General features: G+C 43.9%; 2 protein-coding genes across 5 annotated transcripts in view; one reads left to right on the top strand and one right to left on the bottom strand.

Annotated features, from left to right (window-relative positions):
• Nucleotides 1–405: 405 nt before the first annotated feature.
• The window catches only part of LOC118414895 (lysyl oxidase homolog 4-like), a 32,598-nt gene continuing 18,305 nt past the window's right edge, over nucleotides 406–14,698 (bottom strand). For 3 of the 4 annotated variants that reach the window (XM_035819184.1, XM_035819185.1, XM_035819186.1), the window contains exons 4-15: nucleotides 10,127–10,323; nucleotides 6,931–7,153; nucleotides 6,425–6,608; nucleotides 5,984–6,138; nucleotides 5,660–5,815; nucleotides 5,109–5,262; nucleotides 4,706–4,830; nucleotides 4,368–4,489; nucleotides 3,980–4,096; nucleotides 3,423–3,555; nucleotides 3,105–3,216; nucleotides 406–2,062 (exon numbers count right to left, since the gene is read on the bottom strand). In XM_035819184.1, coding sequence (XP_035675077.1) covers nucleotides 2,031–2,062; nucleotides 3,105–3,216; nucleotides 3,423–3,555; nucleotides 3,980–4,096; nucleotides 4,368–4,489; nucleotides 4,706–4,830; nucleotides 5,109–5,262; nucleotides 5,660–5,815; nucleotides 5,984–6,138; nucleotides 6,425–6,608; nucleotides 6,931–7,153; nucleotides 10,127–10,323 — 1,710 coding nt within the window. In that variant the 3' untranslated portion in view covers nucleotides 406–2,030. Of the gene's footprint in view, nucleotides 2,063–3,104; nucleotides 3,217–3,422; nucleotides 3,556–3,979; nucleotides 4,097–4,367; nucleotides 4,490–4,705; nucleotides 4,831–5,108; nucleotides 5,263–5,659; nucleotides 5,816–5,983; nucleotides 6,139–6,424; nucleotides 6,609–6,930; nucleotides 7,154–10,126; nucleotides 10,324–13,717; nucleotides 13,868–14,698 lie in introns of those variants that run through there. The other variant, XM_035819187.1, reaches the window with a different exon arrangement.
• Nucleotides 8,457–14,698, top strand: part of LOC118414894 (cyclic nucleotide-gated cation channel alpha-3-like) — a 54,565-nt gene continuing 48,323 nt past the window's right edge. The window contains exon 1 of the mRNA XM_035819183.1: nucleotides 8,457–8,672. The gene's annotated coding sequence lies outside the window, so the exon portion shown is untranslated. The remainder of the gene's footprint in view (nucleotides 8,673–14,698) is intronic.

Raw genomic sequence — 14,698 nt, 5'->3', positions numbered from 1 at the left:
TCTTTAGGCCACATTCCGGCAGGATTTAAAGTGGCTTGCTGTTTCGGTTCTCCATCGAATGGGATCAGAATGTTCCGAATAATGATGGAATGCCGTAGAACGCCGTCATACTGCAGTTAAAATACACTTTGACGGCTGTTCGATGTTTTTCCACTTCAAAAGCACCTCGAAAGTTTTGATCATGACAAAAATATTCGGGATGGCCCCAAGAACGGGCTGAAATATCTGGAATGGAGTGAGAATTTCTACGCTCTACGAAACTAGGGCTCTACGGCATTCCGGCTGATTCCGCTTCTCGTGTGAAGGGGCCTTAAGATGCACATCTGGTGAAGCAAATAGACCTGTACTTCTGATGAAATCCTAAAACAAAGTTTACAAGGATGTTGATAAGAACAACCAGTTAAATATAGTTTGGTGTCCTTTTTATTATAAAGACAAAGTTCACAGCTGTGAGCTATTCATGCGTAAAACAGGATAAGAATATATTCATTTGCATCAATATTATTTCTCACCAGCCATCATGGTGACCGGTTCATTATGAAAGATACTTGTTCAAATATACAAATGAACGCACTTGTTAAGTTCTTAACTCTGTCTTTATACTACCACTACATGCTGATTATACAAGATCAAAAAAATTGCATTTCCTCTAATTCACGCTGCTCTACATTCTACATTTCATGGCAGTACATGAGATTCATTTACAACACAGGAACGCATATGTTGCAGCTGGATGGATACAGGAAGTCAACACACAGAAAACACATTACAAGCTTTCTTGGTCGAGAGTAGTACTCATTTCTGTTTACGTAAGTATGAGACACGCTAGAAGATACTGTGTCATCGTTCCTACTTGCTTAAGTTTACATGTAGCCTACATTAACATTCACCCGCCGGATCACAATATATGTATACGTCACTTTGAAAAGTGCGCTTGAGGCATCTCTAGTGCAGCACCACCAGCTATGCAGTTTCGATATGCATAAGTACATCGCACTGGGAAATGTTTTATTGTACATATAGATCTCTTTATACGTATTTTCCGGTGACGGATATATGTGACCTGGCGGAATCATGTCAGTAGACGTTACAGGTGTAGTGGGCGACAAGCACGAGATGTTCTCTACTGTTTTCTTCGTGTTCAAACAAACAAGACTACATCCGGACAGAGGTATGAGGTAGGATCCAGGAAGTGGACAATATATGTTGAAAATAGAGGACTTACAGGGACTTTCAATCGCACCTAACCAGTTTGTTAAAAACGACACTTTTCTACCAACGTTGTTAGTATCACTGCCGGCTACGTCCAGTTTCTGTACATCTCAGTCAGTAAAAATGACAATAAATATGATTCTGTGAGATATATAATACCTAAATCACGTGAATGTCACTTAGCACCATTTTCTTCGTACAGTGTGGTCCTTCGATAAAAGAATACGTCTATACAGGAATTCATTTTACTTGGCATAATTTCTCATGTTTCCGACTACAACAACATTTCCCTGACACCATACGCGTGGGGGTAGCAGAAAGATGCAGAAGGCCTAACGTGATATAGGTAGTGAGAGTAGGAGTTTGCATGATGATAAGTTGAGAATACTCTGAATCAGATTTGCCAATAGCATTTTGGAGGGAAGATAGTAGAAAGAATATACCCTTTGCTGCCGGATCACCCGGTCTGTGGCAGCACATCAAAACACAAACACGGCAGTGTCAGCATATTATGTCAAAATATTTGCCGTACATGAGGCCTCAACAAAGGCATCTACATTTACCTACATTTCTACATATCTATGTAGATATACATCTATCTACATTTACAACGCACGGAATCATGCAAGTTCGAATTCTTCTAAGATGTGTATCTGCACCCTGCAAAGCCACGGAGCGGAAAGACGTGAAGTGCATAGTGAACTGTTCATCAGGCGAATGAAGCTTCCACCATGGGGGTTCCACCGTACAGTATGGTGAGTAGCAGCAGAGCATGCCTCATAATGGTCACGTGACTAACATCCGGGGTACTCCAATCATCAGTATATACTGTTCAGTAATTCATCTTCACCTGTAAACACAGAAACATCATTGCAGCAGGAGAGAAAAAAATCAGGTGCAAGTAGATGAAGGTCACTTGAAATCAAATTCACTATGACATAATTATGAGGTGCGCTATCTAACTTAAGTTAAACGTGATTATTTTTATATACGCGGGGTGATGAATAAGTTCTCGGCCTCACCCAGAAATAACAAGCACAACTCAGATTTTGAGGCACAACTTCATAGTATGAAGCCTTTTATTAATATCCTCCAAATTACAAATCATTGGAGTCATTACTTTCCCTGCATTCGTTTTTTCTAAATTAGAAGTTAAGTGGCGAGAAAAAGAAGGGTGAAGTGTGATCAGACAATTTGACCCGCACACCTCAGGTTGCAGATCAATTGTCCATTTTTTTTCGTTATCCCTTACCTAACGTTACTAGGCGTCGCCTGCAACGTAATGATCACAATAATTTGAATTTTGGTACACATTCATATAAGACTTTATACATGTACGCGGGGTTATCAAAACGTCCTCGACATTACCGAGAAATAATAAGCACAGCTCAGATTTCGAAGCGTAGATGTCAAGTATAAAGTCTTATATAAATATGTACCAAAATTCAAATTATTGTGATCATTACTTTGCAGGCGACACCCAGTAATGTTAGGTAAGGGAGAAGGAAAAAACGTGGACAATTGACCTGACCTGACCTGAGCGGGTCAAATTGCGCTGCTGTAAGTCAGACACCCAATTCGTTTTGCTTGAAATAGGAAGAGAATCATTATCAAACATTTTGACAATGTCTTTTGTTAATTTACGGCATGGGGAACTCGACCCACACATGTCTGATCACAATTCACACCACTTTTTTCTCGCCAATTACCTTCTGATTTGCAAGAAACGAATGCCTGTAAAGTAATGACTGCAGTGATTTGAAATTTGGCGGATATTGATAAAAGGCTCCATACTATGAAGTTGTGCCTCAAAATTTGAGTTGTGCTTATTATTTCCTGGTGAGGCCGAAAACTTATTGATCACCCCTCGTACGTGAAAAAAAACGTCTTACCTAAATGGCATTCGTTGGCGACGACTTGATACCCATTGTAGTTAAGTTTACATGAGATTCTGTTGTTTTCAAAGTCCATCTCTGCCACTGCCCGCAACGGGTTAATAATGACCTGGAGGAAACAGAAAGACATGGTTTATGGGCTGAACTCACCCATATTTTTTTCTTGGGCATACGACTTTGTTTTAGAAACAACAAGACAGTATGACTCCCTATCCACCATACACGGCAGTCGTAGTGCTTAGTTGGAATAGAGAAAAATCGTTTCAACCGTCAGTTAGGCTTTTCCTTCACATTCTGTCTACTGTTCACACTTACCTCCAGGGTGTAGGTCCCTGATGGAACACCCGTGATGTCAATCCACTGGCAATCCAGGCTGTGCTTGTAAGTGTCGTCGCACCCCATGGAAATTCCCTGTTCACCCACATTACAGTCATACTTTGGCTCATACCTGAGGGAGAAGAGGACGCGTTAAGTTGACATAACAAACGGTTGGCAACAAAAATGGTGAACAGGGCAGTAATATGACAACCCTATCGATAGGAAATACAAAGGATAGCATTGACTTGTGAATGTGGTATGGCTGAATTGGTACAGAGGTGATGATTGAAAATTCGCAAACCGATGGACAATGGATTACCACGAAGCTTGTACAGCCCAAAGCCAAAATAAGGTGATCTTCGCCATTGCATTCCAAATTTTGAATGTTTTGTATACCAACGATGCACGTCCTTGCGAGTGTGTGCATGTTTTGAAGGAAAGTGGTTAACAGATGCTATTCTAATTCTATTTTGGCCTGTCCGTCAGTCTTTAACACCAAATGCTGGCAGAAGGTGACAAACTATCCCTGAACGACAGGAGTTTCTCGTACGTACCCATCATAGCAGTGAGAGTCTTCCAAACAGAAACTGGCTTTGTGCCCCTCAGCCACCTTGGTCCCGTTCTCTGACAGAAGGTCGTACTGTGTGAAGATCTCCATGCTGTGGTAGTGGCTGTGGATATAGAGGTTTGATAATTAAGTAAAGTGTGATTAAATTGTTATCTCTATCTCATATGTCTACATCAGCACAGCAGATCAGGTTCAGGTATGGTACAGTCATGCAGATCAACTCCATCTACAAGGTGACAGTGACATCATTGACAAAAGGTAACATGACCTTATGAAACTTTGCTCTAGATCAGCATATTTTACGGCATTTTTCATCTTCGCGAGATGATAAGAACTTCTCCAATATGCCAAAATGTCCACATGTTGCTACTCACGCGTGACACTGATGCCAGATCCACTGCGAACTGTCGATGTTGGGCCGGAAGTCCGCCTTGCCAAAGTTGGCCACGGCCTGGGTAAACCTGAGGAGGCGGCGGGACCCGTACGGCCACTCCATCTGGGGAGGAAGAAATATGGCTTTCTTGAGAAGTTTGTCTGGTATGGTTGTGTTGTGTGCGCCGACTTAATGGGCTTTTCGGCCAATGGGATAGACTAGTCTACATACGGATCTGTAGCCTTTGTTTTAACTCCATAAGAAGGACTAAAACAGTTGGCTAATAAACTGAAAATGGTTTTGGTTGCTGAAAGCTCTTTTCGTGTACGCTGATGTTACCTGGTATGCGGAGCTGGCTAGGCAGTTCTCCTCGGCGGCACAGTACAGCAGGTACAGCGGCCGGTCCTCCAGGTAGATGGACTGCCGGACCTGAGACGCGTCTGGGACCAGGTCAGGTAATCTCGCTGTAGAAGAGGAAGGAATACATCCAACATTCAACCGACCTTAAACAGGACAAACAGCATCTTTATGAAAAACAACAACAAGGTTGGTCAAAAGAAGATTCTAGCAATCAATTTACTTGGTGCTGATTCTATTGATAAAATATAAATTTGTGAGGACACATTGAAGTCTTTCAAAATTGACGGTGACGTTACTGCAACATTGCAATGATGCCATACATCCCATGCTAGCCCCTCCCCGTGGTCTTCTCCTTAATGAAAAAAAGCTTCTCTTTTCCTACCCTGGGTACAGATGATGCCTGCCACCTGGTGACTTTTGCACCCCTTGTTGGTCCAGGACTTGTACCGACAGAAGTGAAGCGCCTCTTCCGTCCCGTCACACTCAAGATCAGCCATGACAAAGTCCAGCTTGTCTCCCTCGAAATACCAAACCTCCTACGGTAACAAAAGAGTGAACGGCCTTGTAGACATTACAAAACCAAGAACGTGTGGCCCCTACTTCTGTCCCAACCTGTTGAGTAATGCCCAGAATCACTTGCAAACCAAGGACGTCATTTCCGTTTGCAACATTACTCATGTACAACATAACTGTGACACTTTATATCATCTACAAAACATTGCAAGTTACAGTGGGGGCGAGACGATTTTCAAACACTTTTTCATGACCATGAGAATCACAATGCGATTTTGAACCGTAGTGAAGAAATTATCTTTCTTTGTAACATAAAGGATGGAAAAAAACAAGACATTTAAAATGGACGTTTTGGGGGGTCCAATGTAAGACTGCAGAGACTGAGCAGAGGGCTATGTATGGACTAGCGGGATGCTGTACCTTGAGGGCGTGCAGAGCGTATCCCATCCCGAGCTGTCTACAGGCCACCCCGGCCTCCTTGTACGTCCAGCTGTTGCTGCAGACGATTCCCCACTTGCGTCCTCTCTGTATCTCCACTCGGCCCTCCCGCGGGTTCCGCCCACCTGACAGACGGATCTGTGGGGAGAACGTACCCACTGTTACTTTACAGCAGCAAGGTCAAATGTCATTAAATTGTCGTATACGTTAGAGAATAGAGTCAAAAAGCATCACACTAATCCTCTTAGGGTAACTGTGTCTTAGAAGGAATAGCCTTTAACAGACTTTAGGCAAAGTACCAATTACCTTTTCTTTGACTTTCAAGTCCGGAACATTACATTGCACTGATGCATCATGGTCATGTGTGCAACTCGTGGCAGAAAAGTTGGAGTGTGCGCAGTCCACTATCGACAGCTCGTTCCCAGTGCACACTACGTGGTCCAACCAGACTGGTCCATGTCCTGGGGACGACATACAGGTAACGTTGAGAGGAAACATGTTACTGTTAAAAAATGTACTTGTAACAACGATTTGAACACATAAGTTAAACAAGTATCCATCCACCCGAAACTGGAGCCCTCGGCCATCACTGCCAGGGTTTTTGCAATCTTGTCGCCCATGAAATGACATCGCAAGTGAATGTTTAACGGAACATGATACTTGAAAACAAGTTGTCAACTATCAATCTGCACAACGGTTCCTTTATCAGACCATATCCAATGCAAACACACCTGAATAATTGCTTACCTTGTCCGAACTGTGCCCCTTTCGGCGCGGACCGTGCGGACCCGTAGCCGAGCTCCCTGCACACCACGCTAGCCTGCTTCAGGTCCCACGACTGGCCACACACAGTCCCCCACTGCCGGTTATAGTAGATCTCCACCCGTCCCTCTCCCGTGTTCGCACCGCCTTTTAACCGCACGAACTTGGGCTGATATATAAGAATAAATACGTGAATAAAATAATTATTCTTACATGTATGTTACAATTGCGGCAGACATTGTTGCAGATTAATCGAAGAAGAGGACCGTCCAAGAATCATATTCTACTAATACTAAGTGAATTCGACTTCTTCTCGCTTCTTTCAGGTCTGATGAAGTCTTTGATAGCATCTAGGGAGGCTTCCACTTGACTACGACTTTCGCTGCCCGTTTACGGGTCAGTCACCTTGTTTCAAGTATGCAGTTCCATGCTGCCTCTAAAATCAGAAACATTCGATGCCGTTGGCTGAGCTAGACCGTTACAACACCTACCTGTGTGGTAATAGCAGATAACTTCCTATGTGTTGTCGGGGAGACTCCTGAGTACCGCGGGCCCAGGTCGCACTTCACCACGGCGGTCATGTTGGACAGGCAGGGCAGGGACACGGTCCCCTGGATGAGTCTCTCGAGTCGGCACTCCGTCAGGGTGGACTCCGACCCCGTACAGTCCACCCGTGTCAGCCATGCATCCTTGTGTAGGAGTGGTCTCTCATATCTACAGCAGAATTCGGGCCGTTTAATGGAGGGCAACAAGTCAACGAATAGAAGACCTACTGTAAGGAATAATTCAAATTGAAAAATTGCACACAATTGCAGATCTTTTATTACGTTAGCACAATGAGCTTTTATGATAAAAGCTCCTTGGTTAGCATCAGGACATGGAAGACATGTAAGTAGTACTATTTCTGCAGTTATCATGTATTTAGCATCGACATACATGTAGTAATGAGGGGCATATAGTTGCACCCCCATTATATTTATGTTACTGTACAGTACACCACTAAGACGTTACTTTAATTTACCGCCCTTTTTAAAGAAAGTCATGGAGGGAACGAACAACAGTTACCGTTACGGGGACGACAAAAATAGCATTTTGTAAACAGCCTGTGTGGCTATAAATAGGACAGAGCCACCAAATCTTGAATGTTGTGCCGTAACCACACCTGGTGTCATCATGTACGGATAAGGTTTTCTGACGCACGAACGCAGTGTTCTTTGGCAACATATATGTTGGTATTAACAAGGCGGGGGGCAGGACACAGGGATGAAAAAAGATGAACTATTATTAGAGCACCATGTACCAGCGGAGCCAAATCTTTTCACTGCTGTTGTCAAAAATAGCAGCGGCTGAAATGGATCCCCCCAGTGACGTCAATGTTGATTGTTGACGATCCGCGCCGGATGTTTTGCCTGACCTGTGACCTCGATATGACGTAAATCGATGATAGACGATGCCTTTGCCACCACGTGGGCTCTACGATTTGACACTTGCTATCTTAGACTTAAGTCTAGAGGAAAAAAATACAGCTTTCATCATACTATGTAGAGTTCTATGTTTCCGATAAAAATTTAGAGCATAGAGCGCTATCTCAACTTAAGAATGTGTACAGCTGAAAGATTTTCTGGTTTGTGTGGAATTCGACCTTTTCTCTGGCAATTCTAAACTAACGTGGTAAATATCTTTTGTAGCTTTTTGCAAAAGCAGCCATTGAAGGTCCCGTTATCCACTAGTGTACGAGTCAGGAGTTTAGATAGTTACAAACATCGTTGATCACAGAATTGTGCTCAAGTCAGCTTAAGGACGGGTATAAGCAGCAGAGCCTGCCTATGTCCTGACTGAAGCTTCAGAACTCCTTACTTAAAGACTGAATACCTTAAACACTCAAGTAGTCTCCACCGACATCAAAATCAATCTGACGGAACAGAATTTCCCGGCCTCAGAACCCATGCTCATATTCCAGTTTTATTTACATCTTCACATACCGAACAATGTACGCAATCTAACGCGCCAAAGTAAACAGTAATCACAAGTGCTTGAAATGAAAGCTGCCGATATCGGATATTGAAACTATCTCGAAGCGATCTCTGGGATATCCCGCAATACCTGCAAAAGCTCGCTCCAACCTACTAATAGATTACTTGGTGACTGGACGCCGCTGGTTCGGGCCCATGTCCAAGGAAAAGTGCAGAAAGTTGGGAACACTTCCGTGTGAGCCTCAATTCATCAAATTAAGGTACGTGAGCCATTTACTTTTGCAAGCAAACAGCGTTGCTCATCTGTGCTTCATTACTGACTCGTGCAACTGTCACATCGCTCACCTGGCGTCAAGGACGCCTGTGTGAACACAACAGGACCGAGCATCGTACGGTCCCGTCCGTGACGGTGGTAAGTCCACCTTTGGCTGACTATTAAGTTTCCCTGAAGATTTATGAGGTGGCACTAGTCGCGTGACGCGCGTGTCGGTGGAAAACAATCCTGATGTTGTCTACAGTTTGGTGCCAGGCCAGGTGACCCTCCATGGGCGACTCTTGCGTGCACTGAACCTGGGTGCCCGGGCAATCCGTGTGTTAAGGTGGGCCAAACACACAGGTCTAAACGTACGGCCGCATGTTTGTAATTGTTTTCTGGTGTTTACCGCGTGTGTTGTGGTGCTACGGGAGCAGCCTGTCGAGGTCAAGCGACATCCATTATCAAAGCTACAGTACTACAGAAAACTACAAGATGGGTCCGAAATAACAAACTGATTCCCCATGTCACCCTGCTGAAGGCATCACAGTAACGATTCATTCGCCAAAAGTCCAATACAAAAAGTGAAAGAAAAAAGAAAGATGGCTTTTTTTCATTTGTCATTATTTCGTACAAATATTAAATCTGGCGCGGCTACAGAGAGTGACACGGCAAGAAATACCTGACAGGGACGGTTGCAATTTCCGGTGGCAATTCGCCACAAAATCGCATTTGTTTGGCTTGTCTGCTGCCAGAGACCGATAGTAAGACTGACCCTGAGCCACACAGTCCAGCTTGTTGTCACGTATACCGCGATCGCGTCTACTGTTATTATCTCCGCTGAGAAGGTAACGTTCGTATGGCCATTGGTCTTATTGTTGTAATTATCAGGTCAGCCAAATGGAATCTAGAATCTCAGACATCCTTAACCGTTAGGACTGATAATGGAGAGGCAAGCCAAGTTAGTCTAACCATCAGGAGATGATCACAGAGAGGAAGCATGGGTAGAAGACAAGCGTGAGACGTACATTTGTAGGAAGGTCAACCACATAAATCTAATTTACTACATGTATTTATGATTGCCAGTGAGGGCATGTATATGTATATGGCACTTTCTTAACGCTAATTGGTTGACGTTTTGTGCTCTCTATTACACTGTAAGTATCTTTCTTGTTACATGTGGTTCTCATACTCAAGTTTAGTCCTTCACCTTTTCCTTTCTAACTACCAGTGATACACCGATCTGTCAAAAGGTTGTTCAGTGAATCAGCCCAATATGTGGTCTCCGTTCTTAGCTGCTGCAGGCAATAGTGCTGTTGACTACGTATCCAACTGAACTTAAAAGTCTTAAATATTCCGTAGCGCTTACGTTTGATTCAGGTCTGATCATTCTTCGTGGGTACCTAACAAATTATACGGATACGCAACACATGTAGTATGTCGGACAAGAAGGTGGGGCACCTGTATTTCCGAAGGTCCACGGTGAGGGCGTCTCTGAACCCCAGTTGACCGCAAACAACCTTAGCGTCGTTATAGTCCCATCCATCGGCGCAAATCGGCCACCACTTTTCCTGGTAATTGATCTCCACATATCCTTCCGCCTGAGGTATTCTTTTGGTGAGGCCTCGTAGTCTGATGTCACCCACTCTTAGGGTTACCTGCAACGAACAACATAAATCTACAGATTTAGTGATATGTCTTTCAAGAGGTATAAGAAATATAACGCTTCGGTAGTGCAAGTAGAGAAGGCACTCATTTTGCATCTCGGTAAGGTTGGTTCTGTCACCGTCAACTGTTTGAAACTATACTGTTGTGAGCATGTATGTTGGTAAGGTGCATTAAAACGTAGTCAATTGAATCCCCTCCACAGCTTAAAAAGAATGCATGTGATCAGCCATTTCAGGCTCAAGCTCGGTGTACGAATGGTGGTACAGTGAGCCCTGCTTTGCAAATGAGGTAACCATAGGTCATTTAATACCCCTCCCATACCATTTGGGCGGACGATAGGGTTCAGAATACAATAACGGTAATGGAGGTTAGAAACTGCAACAAACTGACATTTGAGGACTTAATATATCACGTCAATGTACATTAATTAAGAGCATTTGACTTCGTACCTTTATCTAATACATAAAAAATTATACCGTATCATCCACAATTTAGTCACCCTCCAAAGATCACGTGCTCGACAGTTGTTTATTAGAACAGATCGTAGTCCTGACACGGGTCGCCCAGCTCAAACACACGAGGTTAATACTGTTTACAAGTTGGCCGGTGGTCCGGCCTCGCCTCCGTGTAAGAAATTCCCTAAATTCCGACCCCAAAATATCGTCAACTACTTCTTCGATTCTTAAAAATATGATTCTCGTCCGTAAAAACTTCATATCAGAAAAACAACCTGTTTTCCTGTTCCCACTTTACACCCAACACTAATGTTGACCAGGAAATCTGCGCTAAGTGAAACCACTCCAAGTCCGCCGCCTCCTCTACACGGCTAACGTAATAAAGGCTAAGTAGACACAGGTTAATGTTGAACTTGTCAAACGAAGGTCACGTCTACAATGCATGGTTATACCCCATTTCCACTAGGACGGCGCTCTCACCACGCTCTCTCTGCGACCTAAAATTTGACAGATCGCTCAACGAATTGTATAGAAAAGAAACGATTTTTTTGCACTATGTGTGTTTTGTTGTATTCTCAGCCACACTTTTACAGGCTCTATGATATACTTAAGGTTACACATATCCTATTTAGGTCGCAGTGAGAGCGCATCACGATCGCCGTCTAGTGAAAAGGGGGCCTTAGTGATTCATCACCAGTGTTGTCCGCTCCCAAGCACTTAGCTAACAAGTCCTCTCTCTTCTTCATCCTGACACTTCAAAGACATCTTCGCTTTATCATACAGTTGGCTATTGGCTCGTATTAAACGCCATTGTAGGGCATGAACGTCAAATATTTGTTTGTTATATATGTCGCTCATTCAAAGGATCCGGATATTTCACATAGACGTTGAGTCAGACAGGAAATCATCTGGTAAAACCATATACCCCTCTTTACCGCGCCTCTTCCCAGAGTGTAGGAAACTCATCATATACATGACGTTTCTCGTTGACCTTGGGGCCATAACTCTAGGAAGGTCACAGTCTGTCACTGATTACCCGGTTTTATATCTCCTGGTGTATCCCCAAAGTGACGCGCAGGGGTCAAGGTCAAATATTGCCAATGTAAACATCACATAGCAGGTCATAACGTTACATATTCTGCCCCAGGCTTACCGATAACATTCTCCATCAATCGTGCCATAGGCAAATTTTGTACTAATGAAATGGTAAGCACTACTAGTATTTGTAACCTTACGAAACTCGAAAGTCTGGATGCTTTTGCTTTGCCTGCTCTACCAGACTGACGTCAATACGCTGGGCATTATAGGGAGAATAATTTGCCAGGGGAGTTTTGCTGCCGAGAAGTCTGGAGGGAAAACATAAATCTAAGCGTGGACTGGCTCCCACCCTAACCTACTCTCCAAGCAGTAACCCTAACCCTCCACCTCCCCCTCCCCCGGCCAATTTCCCGATTTTTTTGCCGAATTCTACGATCCCCGCACCCCCGTAGGAGGGCCTAGTGGAGGCTACGAAAAGCGGGAAAAATACGTGTCTCAGACTGTATACGATATCTGAACCGTTATTTCCGCCTCTTGTCACCGATTATCGCGAGAACAGGAAGACTTATGCTCTTCGAGGACGCATTTTCTTGGAGCAGTGCCTCTGCTGTCATTGCATAGACAAAGGAATAGCAGCAATGAACCACTGCCTTTTGTACTCCAGGGCCCGTGCGCCAGGTGTGTGCGGGCCGAACACTTAGGAGAGAATGAGGCCTGTGTTTCTCTACAAGAGCTGTTGAAAAGCGAACATGTCCTGCCGAAACAGCTTCCCAAAACATTGAAAGAAAGGGCAACCCAGAGAGAATAGCAAGCATTCCAAGCAGTTTGACCTTTCTAAAATGGGACGTCTTGGGAGGGACCGGTCTACTACTGAATTTATTGGTACACTTACACAGTAGGCCCCTTATATTTGTTATACTAGAGGATTTAGGTGTCTAAACATTTCGAGATTCGAGACGGGACGCATACAACTTAGGTACAAACTTGTATAAGACATAACACAGCTGCTATGCATTGGGGACAAACCGTTTCTAATGCTATAACTGTGCCCTGTGGTTAGATAATACAAACATGGCTCGTACTGGTGATCCAACAAATAGGTGTTCATGTTCCGTAGCCCACCTCAGCCACACTTACAACAGCATATGAGTCGAAACAAGCATTTATTTATCATAATCTAAATTCTTTTTACAGCACGGGCAGATTGCTTCAAAATCAACTGCCCTTACCCTTACTAAATCCAGATTGTCCCGAACTGCGTCAGGTGAATGACTAACGTTACGTCAGAGAACATCCAAAGCCACGGGGGTTCAAGGCCCCGTCTCCTTTTTAGGTGTTTCTCCAGACAAGGAAGTTAAGCCAGGATAAAGTCAGACATGTGGCACGGTAAAATCTTTTACAAAGTGGTGCTGAAGTACGCCAAATAGCTTCCAATGGTCTTTAGAGCTCCCTGCTTACACTTCCACAACTCAAACATCCTATATGTATAATACTTTGTCAGAAACATCCTCTTTCTCACGATCTTCAAATGAACATGAAACGACAAAAGATGGTCGAGATGTCTGAGACGAAGCTACGTCAGGTAATCTTAACAGTACAGCTGCCCCTTTTCAAGAGCACCTCCATTGGCCTATCTAATGGTCCAGCCATTAGAAATTGTTCGCTAACAAAACAGGTACAGATGCTGGATCCTGTCCAGGCTTCAGGGAACAACTATCTGTGCGTCAGTTGCTTACGACAAAGACCGGTGGGTTCAATGACACAGGTTTGGCACATTGAATTGTTTTCATTTTTCCAGACTGCGTTTTCTATGTCGACCATATCAAATATGTCTCTGGCGTATCAACGGAAAATGTGGATTTTACACCCATTGAAAACTACTGGTACTTACCAGCCAGGCTAGTGTGGAAGGAACTAGAGCCACCAAGAACAGAAACAGAACCCGTAAATGTCGTTCCATAGCCATTGCTGTCGCTGGCTTGTCTTCCAATGCTCAGGAATGGCTAGTGTGTTTGCTCCGACGCTGTGAGTAATGAATTCCAGTATTGCACTATTTGTACAGTTCTGGGGGTCGTCTGCGTCACCATGGACACGCCAATCAGAGGCGGGCAAGTTTACTAGGTGGGGGATTCCCGGACTGGGGATGGTGCAGCCATACTTCTGGGATCTGGTACATCTTGAAATGTCACTAATGTATTTCCATCAACGTAGCCTACAAATGGGCATTCATCTATTGGAAAGGAACAAAACGGAAAATACAACATAGATAGCTTATACTAGCTATCCATATGACGCCTTGCCTCACTAACGTCTGAGGGAAAATATTCCTGATTGGGTAGGCACTTATGATCACTTATGGCTGGTATACGGTCAGGGCACAGGTCAACCAAACATTGCACCCATTTGATATCTTCAAACAGTTGCTAAAGACGACAACAAGTTCTCCCCGATGTGTTATTGTCACACTACGTGAGGCATTGCGGTTTGGGTGAAGGAGGGATTTCTCACGCCTTACGGCTGACCGTGATCAACATGGCGGCTGATTGACAGGTGTACAAACGACACGCACAAACCTGTCACGTCACAAACATGTGTAGAACAGGTGCATCATGGTAAGCAGATAAGAACTGTCTTCCACCTTAACATAATCAAGTAAAGATAAGCAACGAAGGCAGTTGGATAACTATCTTCTGACGCGCTAATCTTGGGAATGACAGACAGAAGAGCGGTAGAACAGCGTCACATGAATTTGAAAAATCTTTTTTTTTTTCTAATTTCATGGGCATAAATTTGTCATATTAAACGTAGAAATATTTGACTTTGCTAAATTTCGTAAAGCGTTCCATGGCCTTGAGCTGATGTAAAACGACAC

Source organism: Branchiostoma floridae, chromosome 4 (assembly GCF_000003815.2).
Source record: "Branchiostoma floridae strain S238N-H82 chromosome 4, Bfl_VNyyK, whole genome shotgun sequence".
Lineage (NCBI taxonomy): Eukaryota > Metazoa > Chordata > Leptocardii > Amphioxiformes > Branchiostomatidae > Branchiostoma > Branchiostoma floridae.
The sequence above is the reverse complement of the archived record's forward strand: the minus strand, read 5'-3'. Positions and strand labels throughout refer to the sequence as shown.